The sequence below is a fragment of the Phoca vitulina genome, unplaced genomic scaffold, assembly GCF_004348235.1.
Source record: "Phoca vitulina isolate PV1807 unplaced genomic scaffold, GSC_HSeal_1.0 scaffold27, whole genome shotgun sequence".
NCBI lineage: Eukaryota > Metazoa > Chordata > Mammalia > Carnivora > Phocidae > Phoca > Phoca vitulina.
This window is the reverse complement of record NW_022589730.1, coordinates 8,845,542-8,862,306: the sequence shown is the minus strand read 5'-3', so window position 1 is coordinate 8,862,306 and position 16,765 is coordinate 8,845,542. Positions and strand designations below refer to the sequence as shown.

At 42.1% G+C, this 16,765-nt stretch overlaps 2 protein-coding genes across 2 annotated transcripts in view; one reads left to right on the top strand and one right to left on the bottom strand.

Annotated features, from left to right (window-relative positions):
* TMX3 (thioredoxin related transmembrane protein 3) overlaps positions 1-16,346 on the bottom strand; it is a 45,676-nt gene extending 29,330 nt beyond the window's left edge. The window contains exons 1-4 of the mRNA XM_032422575.1: positions 16,124-16,346; positions 15,051-15,105; positions 8,238-8,277; positions 6,863-6,986 (exon numbers count right to left, since the gene is read on the bottom strand). Of these exons, the coding sequence (XP_032278466.1) occupies positions 6,863-6,986; positions 8,238-8,277; positions 15,051-15,105; positions 16,124-16,169 (265 nt within the window). The 5' untranslated portion in view covers positions 16,170-16,346. The remainder of the gene's footprint in view (positions 1-6,862; positions 6,987-8,237; positions 8,278-15,050; positions 15,106-16,123) is intronic.
* Positions 16,347-16,399: 53 nt separating this feature from the next.
* Positions 16,400-16,765, top strand: part of CCDC102B (coiled-coil domain containing 102B) — a 199,955-nt gene continuing 199,589 nt past the window's right edge. The window contains exon 1 of the mRNA XM_032422576.1: positions 16,400-16,637. The gene's annotated coding sequence lies outside the window, so the exon portion shown is untranslated. The remainder of the gene's footprint in view (positions 16,638-16,765) is intronic.

Sequence of the window (16,765 nt, the reverse complement as noted above, 5' to 3'; positions counted from 1 at the left end):
TATTTTCAAAGATTATTCTGAAGTCCTCATGTTAATTAAAATGAGATACAGTTGCTACAATGGCATCTTTTTTGAGGGAAAGAAGAAACAAAAACAATCAAATAGAGAATGAGGACTTTAAGAGGTACAGAAATCACTACTGCAAATATACCTTCCTACTTTACAAATTCAAGGCAACTAGAACAGCAAAGAAATGAAACCATCTCAGTTAAGAGACAATATACAATATATTTACACATATACCAGTTTAAGTAAACTATAATGTATTTGTTCTTACGATCTCTCCCTTTGTTAATTTTATTTATTTCGAGGACATTTTACCATAGTTGGGTATAAGGACACTACTCTACATGAGTTCTGGTTTACCAATCACTTTAGTAATCATTACTCTGGTTTCTTAGCACCGCCCACTACACAAGAATGATGACAAAGTGAATTTGTGGCAAAATTAATAGTCAAAATCTCTTAGCCTTCCTTCGTCATCAATAGAGTTTCTCCCTTAAACGTATAGAGAAAGGTGACTGGAAGGTTCTGGACACTGATCAACACTGGTTTTTATTAGAAGCAACACAAACAGTAGAGGTAACAAAAATAACTCAGGTTCTAAAGATAAAGGTCCTGCCTCTGAATAGCTATGTGAACTTAAACCTATTATATAATTTATTTGTGCCCATCTGTAATGTAGGATTTAATTCTGTCCAACAGACTCTAATTGCACACTGTGGTTATTGAGATTGACTTCTGAGTAAAAATATAAAAATGATCTGGGGGGATTATGTGAGTAAAAGATGTTCTTAATGCCCCCTTCCCAAATTAAGGAGGCAGGAAAACATCAGCCCTTAATTACCTTCAACTAAGACTAATATAATTGACGGGGGGAGGGGGGAGGCATATCTATCAGTTCTTTAATTTATTGTAAAGTTTTTTTTATAAACAAATCAAATAAAGAAAATATGCAATCAATGAGAAAATACAGTGGTGGTTCTCAAAACAGGTTTCAGAGAAAAAAATCCCAGCTCCACATTTAACGCCACAGGATATCTCTAAGATGGAGATATATAATACCACCCACTCTATTATACCTTGACCCCTTGAGCATTAAACTTCATTTTTGATAGAATTTCAACTGGTGGTGACTCCTAAAACCTTACACTTAGGTTTCCCTAGGAAAACAGTTATACACACACACACACAAACATATATATAAAGCACACAAGCAAAGCATGGGTTATAGACTTAAAATGATGTAGGTTAGAATTCCAACTTCTCATTTATTATCTAGGCAGCTCTTTCCCTTCTGAGGACAGCACTCATTTTCTTCAGCTTATGGGTAGGATTTTAAAATGAGAAAACATGTGGAAAAGAATCTGAGAAAGAGCCTGGCACACAGAGATCCTCAAATGCTAGGTCCAATTCCTTTCTATTTCTGATCCTGATCTCACTGTTAAGTAGTTACCTGCAGACACATCAGTGTATGTATAGTAAGAACTATCACATGTAAAATATTTCATAGCTGACTTTAACAGACCTTCAACTATACCTCCAGACAATTCTGTGAGCAGGAGAAGGATACTATTACTACTTTTCAGGTAAAGAAACTGATATTTAGAAAGACTTGGTAACTTGTTTGAATGCAAGCACTGATAAGGTAGCAGGACTATGAATGAAGCTTAAGTCTGACTTTAACTTTTAGTTCTTTATTTTTTCATATTAGAAAACAATGGTTTGCATAGAAACCTGAGATCAATTCCTTCACAAATTCAAGAATCCATTTGTAACATGAAATTTTGTAATTTTAAATGCTCATAAAATGAGGCCCTTATTTCCTGTTTTCTCCTTGAAATGATAACAACTTGATGGTACAGCTAGGCTTGGATGTGAATCACGTGATCTCAGACTCTGGTCCTAATTCTACCTCTAACTTTGGTGTTTGAACTTCCTCAGTCATTTCACTGCTAACTACTTGCTGTTTCTTCATCTGCACGATGGGCAGGGGGAAGGAGGAGGAGCTGTAATTAATGTGAAGTCCTTTTCAGCTCAAAATACTATTTTTCTTAGTATTTACTGAGTGTTACTATGTGTCTAACAGGAAGAGGATATAAAATACAGTAGTTGTTCTCAACTGGGGTAGATTGTGCCCTCCAGGAGACACTGGGCAATGTCTAGAGACATTTTTGGTTGCCATAACTTTGGGGGACAGTGGGATGGGCAGAAGGTTGTTACTGGTATCTAGTGGGTGGAGATCAGGGATGTTGCTAAATATCCTACAATGCACAGCAACCCTTCCCCCCAAACAAAGGATTATTTGGCCCAAAATATCCTTAGTACCAAGACTGAGCAATGCTGAAATGTAATCACTGACCAAAAAGAGCTTATAATTTAGAAAGAAAGATAAAACTAATCTGCCAATATAATCTGTGAGCAAGAAATTAGAATGTTATTGGCCAAATGTCATTCCAAGTTTACACATCAACGAGAAGTAAATTATGACCTTTAACATAGAGTAAGTATCACACTTATGTTGAGGAATAAACAGGATTTCAGTGGTTTCAAAATAGAAATCAGTACACCATTACAGGTAGCATCATAACATATTTTACAAATGAGAAACAATTCTGGTACTTGATTTTGGAAGGGATTATGTACAGAAAGAGAGGCTAAAATATCTACATTTATACAGTTTTTTTTTATGCTGATTACAGCATTATCAGTTAAAACCATGCATCAAGAAAATTTTGATACAATTCCAAACACACAGGATAATTCATGAGAGTTCAAATTTCTCTGGTTCAAGAATTCTGTACACAGAGATGTGTTGGACTGAGTGTGATGGCATGCACTTCCAATCTCTGCACTTACACGACTGAGAAGCTACCCTCAAATACTCAAGAGATTTTTTATACTTGATCACTGAATAATCCTATCCCACCTCAAGCCCAATCGTATAAATAACACTTTATTCTATGGTTCTCCAACTTAGACGTGCAGCAGAATTACCTGAAATCCACATTAAAAATACAGATTCTCATGACCCAGTCTCAAAGACTTTCATTGGGTAGGGCTGATGTTGGTCTTCAGAGTCTAAATTTACATTGAACAGCCCAGGTAATCCTAACGCAGGTGGTCTGCAGACTAAATGCTGAGATACACTGATGCTGCAAATGCCTGAAAAGGGACCTATGGAGATGGATGAAATACATAGGAAACAGCCAAGCCTTCAGTATTTACAGTTAGACATAGAATAATGTTGACAGCTAGTTTGAGAAAAGAATTCAATTTCTTTACCTTTTTCTACTAAAACTCCTGTAATGGAGCTGCCTTGAGGTATTTAAAAAACTTTAAGAATTATATGCCCAAAATTTATTTGTACAATCTCCAGACAGTAGTTTTTAAATACGCCTTTTTTAAAAAAAAATAGTAGGAAGGTAATATTTTCTCCATAAGCACATAAAACATCTCCCTGATTCTACAGTAAAGTAGAAAATGCATCCGTCGCTGACATCAAACACTAAGTAACGTAACAATTTACTTATGTTTTTACTGTATGTCTCTCCCCTCTAGAACACAATCTCCATGAGAGCAGAAATTATTGTCTGTTTTGGTCACTGATGCATCATGATGCCTAGAATGTGCCTGGTACATTCTGGCGTATAGTTAAGGGCTCATGAGATACCCGCTGAATGAATACTGACTCTACAACTTTTTGACAAAAGAATGATTTTTCAATAGGCTATGTTTGTATGATGCAAATAGTCACAAGGATTTACAAGCAAACATTACATGTAGCTTGGGAAAGGGGGTGGAGGGTTTAGCAGCGCACATCCAAGGAGTAAAGGACATAAAGTATAGGAAGCACCCATCACAGCACTTGGCAGAGGATCATCCTCATACACCAGCTCCCCTATCCCTTTTCCCGAAGCTAGATGGTTTGCTTGAGATAATGTGCTCTGCATGCTCTATAGAGGCTTCTTCCTATTAATTCAACATAATACATAACACGATGCTAAATGAACAATAAATCTATAACAGTCACAGATCAGAGGCAAAAATTTAAACCTCTTAATGGATTATGAGTAACGGGATGAAAAGGAGTCCCATCGTAAAGTACCTAAAAAGCTACAAACCATATATGAAGTCTTAACACCTATAAGAACATTGCATTTTAATCACAACATTTAAAGCATTTTCTTTTCTAAGCTACTCAGAAGGAAGTCTTAGCTATTTTTCCCCTAAACATAGTGTCACTTAACAGTGACATACACAGGCACTGAGTACATACAGAACAGTAAGCTAATGAAGTAGATACCATAAAAAGAACTGACTTAACGCAAACAGTTATTATCACTGTGGCATCACATGAGTAGCTTACCATTAAAGTTTTTGCTGGAGTTGTAGGTACTATTTTTTTTTTTACTGATTATTTATCTTTATATACCCACATTCCTTTATACATTATTTTACTTTATGACTCCATTAAATGACTCAAATGATCACAAGAATTTGCTATGTTTGAGACTTTATTCTACCTGTTGGTTTATTCATATTTCTCCTTCTATTGGGCCAAGCATTTCCTGGACAAGAAGGATTTGTTCTGGTCTTCCTTTAATCTCCAGAGACTAATAATACGCTAGTTAGTAAACACACTGAGGTGAATACAATTGACAATGTGAATGACCCAGGTACACGCAGGTCTAATCAACACACAATTGACACAAGATTTCCTAGACACGAGAGCTTACTTTCAGGAGCAACAGTTGAAAGCAATAATTTCTCAAACGTTGTTAAAAGCTTATTTCAAGAAATCAATCTCTGTCTACAGTAATTCCTGCCATTGCTCTGGTCTCCTCTCAAAGTTTTAACAACTTATTTGTTTGACTGTAATTCCAGCCTCACAGGTAACTGCTCTCTAGTTCCCTGTTCCCAAACATGAATAAGCCAAGTACCATAAATTCACAGCAGCTGCTAACATGGAAACACACAGAAAATTAATTACTCTTTTCCATATAACCTGGAGTAGTGTAGTTCAGTAATTATGCTAAAAATCTTATACTATTACTTTTGATTGTTTTTCTTTATACTACAGAGCCAGTCTATCACGGCTGTGATTTCATCCTTGAAGATGTCTGTAAGGATTACTATGTCCTCTTCACTCCACTGTCATTACCAAGTCTGGGCTTTCAGCATCCTACACCAAGATGCATACAAAAACTGACCTACATGATTTTCTTGTCTCTAATTGCTTTTCTTTTGCATCGTACATGTTGCTGCCAAAAACATTTTTATCAAGTCAACTGCTTCTCAAAAATGTCCATTACTTCTCAATTGACAACTGATAAAATATAAAACACCATGACGTGACAGACCTCTAAAATCTGGTCTTATACTTCATCTTATGTGCGCTAGCCACTGTGCAAGGGATTTTGAATATGAAATGTTAATACAATCCTCACAACCTTCAGGATTATTACTCTCCCACTTACAGACATAGAAACTAAAATTGAGAGGTTAAGGCCTTTCTCAAAGCCCCAGAAGTAGGCACATGGGAAATCTGGGATTAAAACATAGGTCTATCCTGGGACACCTGGATGGCTCAGTCCATTAAACATCTGCCTTTGGCTCAGGTCATGATCCCAGCGTCCTGGGATCGAGCCCCGTGTCAGGCTCCTTGCTTAGCAGGGAGCCTGCTTCTCCCTCTCCCACTCCCCCTGCTTGTGTGCATGCTCTAACATATAAATAAATAAAATCTTTAAAAAACAAAAACAAAATAAAAACAAACAAAAAAAAACCCCTAGGCCTGTCCTTTTCCAAAGCTGTATCCTGAGTATAATCCTGATTTCCTAAAAAGAAATGTATATTACACAATTCCACTTTCTTCATTGATTAAAGGAAAAGGGAACCTACATGTATTGAATACTATAAGGGACTTGACATGTGCTACATCATTCAAATCTCAAAAAAACCAACGAAAGCCACATGACAAAATAAGACATGTTAAGAAACTTTCCCCATTTTACATGGCAAAAGTAGCAGGCAGAAGCAGGATTTGAAATCAGGTCTGCTTTCTGAAGCCATGCTCTTTCCAAATTTCTATGATACTTCATACTTCTCTAAACTTAAATTCTTCTTTTCTCAAATCCTTTAAGATAGGCATTGGTAAACTTTCCTGGAAAAGGTCAGGTAACATATATCTTAGGCACTGTGGGGAAAACAGTCTCTGTTGAAACTCCTCAACTCCTCCAGTGGAACATGAAAAAGGCACAGACAACAGTAAACAAATGAGTGAGAATGTGCGCGGGTGTATCTCCACTTACAAAAATGGGCAGTGGCCAGATTCTGTCCACAGGCTTTGGTTTGCCAACCTCTGCTTCAGGACATCCTATTCTCATTTTCAACTCTAAGGTTTTGCTGTAATATTCTCTCCAATGTGAATACTTTCCTGGTCCTCCCGTGTATCTTTTCTATCTTAACTCATCTTGTAGGTCTGCATCTCCTTCTCTACCACATCATCTCTGGCTACTCAGACAACAACTCTCATTCTGAATTCACACAGCAGCATCAACTGTTTGACACTCAAATTTCTGTAGTTGCCTCAGGTAAACACCGTATCTCCCAAGGGGGCTCAAAGTAGGAACAATGGCTTATGCATACATGTTAGGCAGAAGATTAACATACACTGCATATTACGCATTTGATGGCTAAATCACTTAACGCATAAAGTATACAATCTTTAATTATTAAGATAACCTTAATTTACCTGAACAAAAAATAAGTATTTCTTCCTCCTACCTTGAATACTGCTTCACGTTAAGTAAACCATTTTCACTATGAGAACAGTAAAATAATAAACTGAGTAAATGCTTACTGGAATAGGAGGTAGCGTCCATCTTTCCAACTTTAACTGGAGAACCAATACTTTTCATCTCAAGACCAACTTCATTCCAAATCGGTTCCAGTTTTTTACAATGGCCACACCATGGTGCATAAAACTTGTTGGGGGAAAAAGAAAAGACAACCACTAAAATATTGTGCTATTGTGTATATCAATCTTAATTTTTTTTTTTTTATTCAATCTTAATTTTTAAAAACTCTCTTTGACTAAGTGATCTGATGAGTTCATTTCAGATGAAAAGTCTAAATATAATTTCTGAAGTAGTTACATAATAAAAGGCAAAACACACACACCACAAATCTAATTAGTTTAACTCCTAGCATATACCTCAACACTGATATTACCTTAAGTTCATTTAAAATGACTACTTATTCCTATTTAAAACAGATAATTTACAATAAAAACAGCTTTGCTTCAAAGTCAGTCTATGTCATATATAAAATGAATACACATACATCACACACACACACCTCTTAAGCGTTCATGATGAACATCAGTCTATTTCTATTACGAAAACCCCAACACAGTAGGTACCTTTGCTCCTTTAAGCATAACTGCTGGTAGGGAAGGGGGGTCACTAAGATGACTGGTTTGGCATAGGGACAAGTCAGGTTGATTAAACTAAAACCACAGTTCCTTTTTCTTCAGGATCACCAGAGGGATGAGGTGGAAATAGGTTCCTCTAGTAAAATGGTGTAACAAACTGCTTGTTGTACTTTCATGACATAAGATTTATCTATTTTTTTAACATTACATTATGGAAATATTCAAACACGCACAAAAGGAGAGAGGAAGAATTAAACAATGGACTCTCATGCTCCATCGCTTGGCTTCAGCAACTGTCAACTCTGCTATTCTCATTCCATCTCTTTTGCTGCCACTCTACAACATTTTTACTGAGACAAGGTAAAAGGAATCCCAAACAACATGAGGTTTAAATACATTCTAAACTTGAAAGTGAAAAAAGGAAGTAAGATGAAAATCTGATTTTGTTCCCCATTAAGATGAATATAAGATTTTTACTGTCAAGTGATAATAACACAAATAATTTCTTGCAAAACAGGAAAAAAGAAGAGTGAATTTTGTAGTAAAATCATACCACAATCGCCCTCAGACATAATCCATATGTCGACCTCTTCAGAATTTCAGCAAAAACAGGTTTCCCTGCCAGGAACCTTAAGGCTCTGAGGTTCATTTTAATATAATAACCTACATAACACTATGTGACAAAAATGGAATAATATAGAGAAACACTAACCATGTATTACCATATATGTGTGGAGGAGAATAGAAAATAATTCTTAAAATGGCAGGGGTAGTTAATTAGTACAAAAATTTACATACTCACATCTACAAGCCAAATGTCATCTTTCCGATTGTCTTTAAACCTAAAAAACAAACATGAGAAAACAAATCTCTGATTGTATGTTTGTTTCTACTTTACAATATGTGGGGCTGATAAACTGATAAATACTGGAGCATGGAACAAATTCAACAAGTTTTTATGTAAAATTTTTACTAAGTGACCTCTAAATCTTATCCATTAAACATCTTTTAAAAGGTAGAGAACTGATAATCAGAAGTACAAAATAAAAAAAATAAAAAAAAAAATGGGGCGCCTGGGTGGCTCAGGTCCTGATCCCAGGGTGCTGGGATTGAGTCCCGCATCAGGCTCCCTGCTCGGCCGGGGAGTCTTACTTCTCCCTCTCCCTCTGCAGCTCCCCCTGCAGCTCCCCCTGCTCATGCTCTCTCTCTCTCTCTCTCTGAAATAAATAAAATCTTTAAAAAAATTAAATAAAAAAAATTAAGTGGGACTTGGTAGAAACACAGATAGAGGCCTCAGCTCCCGGCCCCTCTATTCCATTTACTCCTGTGCATTACAGTTAGCATAGCTAAACTGAGACTGCTATCCTTAAAAAGGTTGCTTCCAAGACTGGCCCTTGGTTGGTATCCGGGAACTTGAATTTCAGGAGGGTTTCCACCTTTTCCTAATAAGATAGCTCACTGTTCCAACACTGTGCAAACAACGTGGTTTTATGATGAACATCTGCTTTCCTTCCAGGATCTGAAATTTTGGTATAGACTAGGCAGGAAGGTCCTTACATGACCATCCCCCAATAAGAATCCCTAAGCACTGAGTCTCTAATGAGCTTCCTTGGTAGAGAACATTTCAAACATGTGGTCCCAACTCCTGATGGAGGAATTAAGCACATCCTATGTGACTCTAGTAGGAGAGGACTCTTGGAACTTGTTCCTGGTTTCCTCTGGAATTTACCCACATTGGCTTTTCCCTTTGTTGGTTTTGCCGTGTGCCCCTTCACTGCAATAAATCATAACTGTGACTTCCACAATAGGCTGAGTCCTCTGAGTGCTCCTCGTCAATAACCAAGCCTGGGAGTGCTTTTGGGGACCCCCTGACACAAGAGCCTACGGTCAAAGAATTTTCCTAAAACACGGTTCTGATCATCTGATCATGTTTCTCTTATTTGACACCTTCTAGGTGCCCTTCCACCACCTACAAAAAGAAGTATAAATTGCTACATGTACTCATGTGCTGGCCCCAACTTATCCTTCCACTCAAATATAAGCATCCTATGATTCCCAATCAACTCATGGTATTTATCACAGCTAAATTCACAATGTTTATTTGACTTTCTACATTCTTTCATGTTCACATCCTATCCAGCTAAAAGCATTTCTTACTCCATGATGCCTTCCTAAATTCCTCACAGCTAGAAACAATCTCTCCACATCATCTTTGTCCTCTTTAGGATTCTTATTAATTTCCACACATTGTATTTACGTATCATCCAACCATAATTATGCTTATTTCATCTCTTAGTACCTTGCACAGTGACCTATATTTAATCTATACTGAATGAGTGACAAAAGTTCTTTATGGGGATATTTTAGTTAAGATTCTTGAATCTACAGACAAAGAGAACACATGTCCAGTATCTGAGCTCTTCAGTCCAACAGCACTCACATCTGTCCAGCTGTGACACAGTCTGTCCTGAACCATGGGCAAGGATAACACCCTTAATCGATCCCCCAGGTTGGTAAACCCAAATCTTCTGCCTTTGCTCCCCTCATGTTTAATAAAAGTTCTACTCTGCATACTGTACACCACTGTTCTTGAGGCAAAGACTCAGACTCTGCACCCAGGGGCAAATGCAGGAGGTTACGATCTCCCAGTCCTTGGTGTTTAATAGCCATTTTCATCTCCCACTGATCTCAGTCTTTGGGAAGGAGTTGGTATGGAAGTCCTTTATAGGGTCCCCCACAGGGACTATAGCGTCAGTAATTGTCAAATTGAAGGAAGGGGACAGATAACCTGGCAAAGTACCTGATTGGGGAATGGCTGCATTGAGACCCAGGCCCGAGATGTATAGTCCAGGCTGGGGTAATCCTGTTCCCTCCCATCGGTTGATTAAGCCCATACTTCAAATGTTCATTAAAATGCTCAAGTACCCCTGTGGATTAGGGGTGATATGGAGCACGGAGAGTCTGTTGTATGCCCGTGACTGGGCCAACTGATGGGTAGCTTGAGCATAAATTCCAGGACTGTTATCAGATGCAGTGTTCTCAGGGAACCTGAAAAGGAAACAAATGTGGTCTTGCAGGGCCTGGAGAGTGTGGCTGGAGTCTGTGGAATGCGTGGAAATGGCTAGGCAAAACCCAAAGAAAGTGTCAACTGGTATCACTGAGATCCACTGGAACACGGTCGATGGCAAAAGGGGCCCAGCCTGTTCTATCTGCTGAGAATGCCCTAGCCCACACACTTGAAGGAAACTGTTTGGGAGCAGTAGTTTTAGCCTTGACCAGGGTCTGACAAGTAGGACAGCTCTTTCATGCTGTTTTTGTGTCTTCTCACCACAGTGGCGGCCCGTGTCCTGCCACCCCATTAGGACGGTATCTGAATCTCCACAGGCCATACTCCTGTGGATCCAGGAGGCAACTGATTGTGCACCTGCTTGCTCTGGTGTGGAGAACAATTCAGCACAGCACTGCTGAGTCACTATGCTGTACATCTGAAACATACATAACGTTGTATGTTATAAAAACAGTTAGGAAAAAACACTTAGGAGGAGCAGATGATCTTCATCCAGATGTCTCATCTCCACAGGAGGCCCTGTTTTATATGCTACACAACCAAATGGCCAAGCCATTAGCCACAGCCCATGAGACAGTGAAAAACATAGCAGAGCTCATTTGCTGGGGCCGGAGCAATGAGCAGGAGGTGCAGGAACAGTGGGGCAGATAATCTTCCACACTGCATGAAGCTGCCCACGGTGTGAGGGCTCTTTACCATACTTGATGAAGGACAGGTCTCTTTCGGGTTGGATGGCAGCCACACCCAATTCCTACAAGTTAACCCACAGGAGCCATTAGTGACCAGGCCCATGGGTGGTCCTAGAGGTCTGTCTGGGTCCCCATTGGGCCAGAGGAGGCAATGCCTCCTTTGGTGTTATTCCTCAGGTGGAGGGGTACTCATGAGACCTTTTCATGGAGTTGCAAGACTCCAGATGGGCTCCTATGACTTCCATTTCCACTTCACTAGAGACCCAGAGCTGGCCCTATTTAGCAACGTGACGAGTTCTGCATGTGAGCCTACTGCCGCACTCATCCAAGGCCAGTAACCGCCTCTCAAAAGGAGTGGATCTTTCAGCCCATGACTGGTCTGTGCTGGCCTGCAGTGTTGTCATCCTGCCTCAGGCTCTGATCAGTGAACTGGAAGTTTGCTGACACGGGTAATTCAAATGGCAGAGGTGGACCAGTGGGGCTCAGGAGAGGGGCGGCGTGGTGGCCCGCTGGAGGGCCTTCAGGGCATCCTGTTGGTTGGGGCCCCTCTCAAGAGCAGCAGCCCTGCGGTAACCTGACGGAAGGGTGCCATCAAGATCCCCACAGGGCTGTGTGACAGCACCGGCAGCCACAGAGGCCCACAATCCCTGGGCTTCTTTTTTGTTTAATTTTTTTGGGTCAAAAAAGGTCAAAAGTTTGGTAACAATCTCCTCTGGAATGGATGTTATACTGCTTCCCAGATCAGGGCCAGGAATTAGGTCCTTGTATGTTGCCTATGTTAACAGCCCAGCCACACTGTCACTTGTGAGTCTTCATGGCGTCCAGTCCTTGCTGGGCAGTGCCCTGTCTAGGCCCTCTGGAGGTTCTCATCAACCTAACAGAAATCCAGTGCTCCCTCCAGAGGCAAGACTTTTTCCAAACCATGGCCTACCCTTTGATAGCAGACAGATGGGGAATTAAAGAGCCTTGTAGAAGGACATTAAGGGTGTGTTGGAATCCACTTCACATGAAGGAAACTGACCCTGATCAGCCGCTGGAGGGGGATGATGGAAAAGGCATCTGCAGCGTTAACGACTACAGACCAAGCCAACCTCCAGTGCCCTCCTCAGGATGTCAGGTACCACCCAGTGGCAAGGGCAGCACTTTGGTACTGAGGGACCTATAACCAACAGCCAGTCTCCTGGTACCCAAGGCCTTATGCAAAGGCCAGACGGGGCTACTGAATGGAGCAATAGCCTCACAGAGGACTTCGTCTTCCTTCAGCTCAGCAATCAGGATGGCTATTTCCTTTACTCACCAGGCAGCCAATATTGTTTACGCTTTCAAGACAATGGCACTAGGAACTAGTAACCAAGTAGGTTCACAGGCTTCCACATGTTCCACTAAAATGGCCCTAATTATAGCAATTCCCACTGGGGCTTAGGGACAAAGGTGAATGGGAGTACACAGAGACAACACATCTACACCAGTAACACATTTAGTAGTAGGGGCTTGAAAGTACTCACCCTGAGCGAAGCCTGGGTAAAAGGGTCATCACAGACTCAAAACTGGGAGGCATCTTATGTATCCTCCTCATCCCGGTAGCAGAAGTAGAGATCACACTCACTAGTGCACGGATATCCAAAGGGCCCAAGAAGTACAATTCTCCCCCACTTCCCCAATGAACTCTGACCTTGGCAGAGGATGTCCAGCCCACCCTGGGGACAGAGGGACCTCAACATAACACCTATTCAGAGTCTGGGTAGATGTTTAGGGCTCTTCCACTCATCTGGTGGGGATACTACTTGTGACAGTCAGAGGGGCTGTCATCATGCTGATCCTAGTGGGACTGCCCATCAGACCCCTCATGACTTAATATCTGGCCACGAAGAGCCTGGTGAGGAGCCTATCAATCTCCTCCTTTGAGACCCCATTATTGAATAAACAGACCCAGAGATTTTTTTTTTTTTTTTCAGAAAGGCTCACGTCTGGGTTGCCCAAGAAAGGGTATTTGGTCCCCACGCTTATGTCACTCTTTGTGCTGGTTAATCTTTGCTGTCTTAGTGGTGGCTACTTCTTCCATGTCTGGGTATTTCTCAGTTAAGACTTGGACTGTGTCACAGACTGAAGGAACTGATTAGGTGAGGAGGCTTAAAAGGGTTTGGTAATAAGCAGCAACATCAAAGAGAAACCTAGAAATCTCAGTCTGCATAACAGTTTCATTATCCACTGTTTCCTAGTCTCTCCATGTAGACCCAACGGATCACCAAGGTGGCTCACAGGACCACCACAGCCTCTGAGAGCGGGGCGGCCATTTTTCGGTGATAGGAAGCTAGTCACGGGTGGGCCAGAACTGTCAAGTTCCCACTGCACCCAGCTGAGAAAGGTGAGGGTCTTAGATGTCTGTGCCTGCTCCTATCCTCCTTCCTTCTCCTCCCCAGGCAAAAGTCACCACCGGGAGGGCATTCTAAAGGAGGAAGCCTATAGTGACACAGCCCTCAAGACACCAGGTTTAACAAGATTACCTCCATGTTAACAAGAGTTCCCTTCAGGGGCGCCTGGGTGGCTCAGACGGTTGAGCATCTGTCTTCAGCTCAGGTCATGATCCCGGGGTCCTGGGATCCAGCCCCGCTCAATGGGGAGTCTGCTTCTCCCTCTGCCCCTGCCCCTCCCCCTGCTCATGCTCACTCCTGTGCACTCTCTGTCTTTCTCATGAATGAATAAAATCTTAAAAAAAACAAAAAGCAAAAAACCACAATGGTTCCCTTCAGAATCTGTTGTCATTCCCCAATGTCCATTAGCACAGCTAGGGAAGTGCCCCCTGGGATCCTCAGGATTTCTATTTCTACTCTTCCAGAACAGCACTGTGCTCACATGACCACCCTACTACTGTACCAGTTTTGTTGTGTAGAGGCAGTTAATTAGGACAACAAGCCAAACTGAAAGTAATAACCAAGTCTTTATTCACTTACTGTGACAACATAAGCCAACAGGCAAAAAATAAAAAAAAAAAAAAAGGGTGCCAGCTCCTCAATGTTCCATTTTTCCGAGTGGAACAGTACCAGGCGAGGGTCAGGTGGATGCAACATAGACAAAAGAATTCACCTCACTACAGAGGAGCATCCAAGAGCTTCTGCCTCTTTATGAACCCATGGGCAGGAGAAGGAAAGAGGGAAAGGGACAGGAGCAGAAAAGTACTGAGTCCAAGCCAAGAAAAGTGCCTCCGCCAACCCGCTAGATAAGGAGGTCTCAGTAGAGATGCCTAGAAGTGCCCCAGGTGAGGCCCCCAATAAGGAGGCCTCCAAGAGAGGCAACTTGCACATGCTAGATATGCATGTGAGCCTGGCTAGCCTAGGGGCCTTAGTCTATGATTACAACTCCCTCCAGAGACTGCAATGCACTGTGCACCAAGTCTAGTGTGGGGAGAGCAGCTTCACCGCCCAAAGCCTGCCAGGAAGCCTTGTAATTGCCTGTGGTCAGGCCTGAAAGATCACACGTAGGATTCTGGTCTGTCTGGAGCTGGACTCACCTACTTACCTACTATAAGCAAGGCTTTGTGATTAACGCTATGGTACTATAAAAACAAATATACAGTATGGTTACTAAAGTCCAGCACCTGCTCAATCATGATATACGCAGAAAAGCTAACAAATATGATGAAAAATGACAAAACAGAATATGGAACTCTTAGTAAACTCTGTTGAGTTCAACCCCATTTTGTACATATATATTGCACTCAGGACAACTTCTGAAACAAAATTAGTGCCATATAAACACTGCTCATTACGGTCTCTATTATTAAAATAGATTCATTGAAACATTTAGATAACACCAGAGTTTAAAGAAGTGAAGATGTCATTTAAAATACACATATACTTACGATTCATCTAAATCTTCTACAAATCCTTTACAGAAAGCCATATCAAGTAAAAAAACTGGAAAAAAAGGAAAAAAGGACAAAATGTTTACAGTAAATGCTGACTTTACTGTTTCATACTACATGCTTGGTCATCTATAAAATGTTTTTGATGTTTTACAACCTACCATAAAATCCATCACTGATCCATTCCAAGGCACAAACAATTCATAAGCATATGTAGTTCATCCCTTTACTAAATGTTCACTCTGCAGGCACCTATACGACCACCGGCAAGGTTCATGTAGGCTAGTGATTCGGAAACACACAGGTTCTCTTTCAACATGTTCTTACTCTCGTCATTTTTTTTCCTTTTTGCCATCCCATCTTTTTTCTTTTTTAACATAGAAATCGTTCTATATTTCTCCAGTAGTAATTATCTCCTCCTCTGTATAAACTCCAACTGCCATTCAAAATACTGTTTTGTTTTTGTTTTTGTTTTTTTTTTCCAACTTAATAGGTAGAAACACAACTGAGCTACATCTCTAACACTAACAGTTCTCACAGCCGGGCACGTAGGGGGAACCAAGGGGCGCTGAGGAAGTGAACACCACAGGGAGGGCCAGGGCAAGCGATGCTGGCAAGAGGAGGCTGAGAAAGGCGGCCACCTACTCTGATCACTTTTCACACTTCACAATCCGTCGACCTGATCATGACCTGTCCTCGGCCATACCCCCGGGTGGGTAAAAATTCTGCGGACGTGACAAGAGTCGGAACCTAAAGCCAAAGCAAGGTTTGGCCACAAGCTGGGGCGGTGGAGCCTTCACCCTTTCAGTGGAGTCAGCGCTACTGAAACTTCCTGCCACACCAAGCACAGAACCAAATGGAAGACAGGCGCATCTTTTTCTGGCACTGGTCCCGGGCACAGCCGCGTTGGGGGAAGGACCCAGAAGCTGGGGGAAGGACCCAGAAGCTGGGGGAAATCTCGGAGGATCCCAGAGCCTCTCTGCACCCTGGCGGGAGAGCCCTGTCCAGGCTCGACCCCGCCCGGCAGAGGGTCCCCGCGCCCGCTCCCATCGCCCCCGCGCGGCCCTTACCTGTGGCGCAGAGCCGCAGGCCGGCGCCGCGTCTCCCAGCTGCCATGCTTGCTGCAGGAGAGCTGCAAAAGCCACGGAAAAGAACCAGACACCGGCGGCCGCTGCTTGCGCTCCTGGAAAGGGAAGCTGCCCGTGCGCGCGCGGAAGGGAAGCCTGGCACGGTGGGCGGGGGCGGGGCAGGCCGGCCTCCGCTACCCTCCTAGGACCCCGCCGGCCTCCGCCTCTGAGCATGCGCGGAATTGTGGCGCATGCGTGGAACTGGGGCGCTTGCGCAGTCGTGCCTACAAATTTTGTGCGCTTCCCGCTGCCTTTGGGAGCGTGGGAACCTAGCAAGTGGGCGCTTTCCTGTGGCGGCAGAGCGGTGTGTGTGGTTGGGGGGCGTTTCCGGGAAGTTAGATACCAGATAAATTTAGAGGGGAAAGTGACATAAACTCCAACGCAGCTGGAGGTTTAATTCTGCCAGATCTTTCACTTGCTGCGCCTGTGCAGCGAGCGATCAAATTCGTGAAAAGAGGTGGGTGTCAGCGGTGTGTAGAAAGATGGAAGGCTATGGACTGATGTGGGAGCCTCCGTCTATTTCCAAAGTAAATTCGGAATCTTCTCTGAACCTGTTTGCGAAATGAGATACCTGCTCTGGTAGTA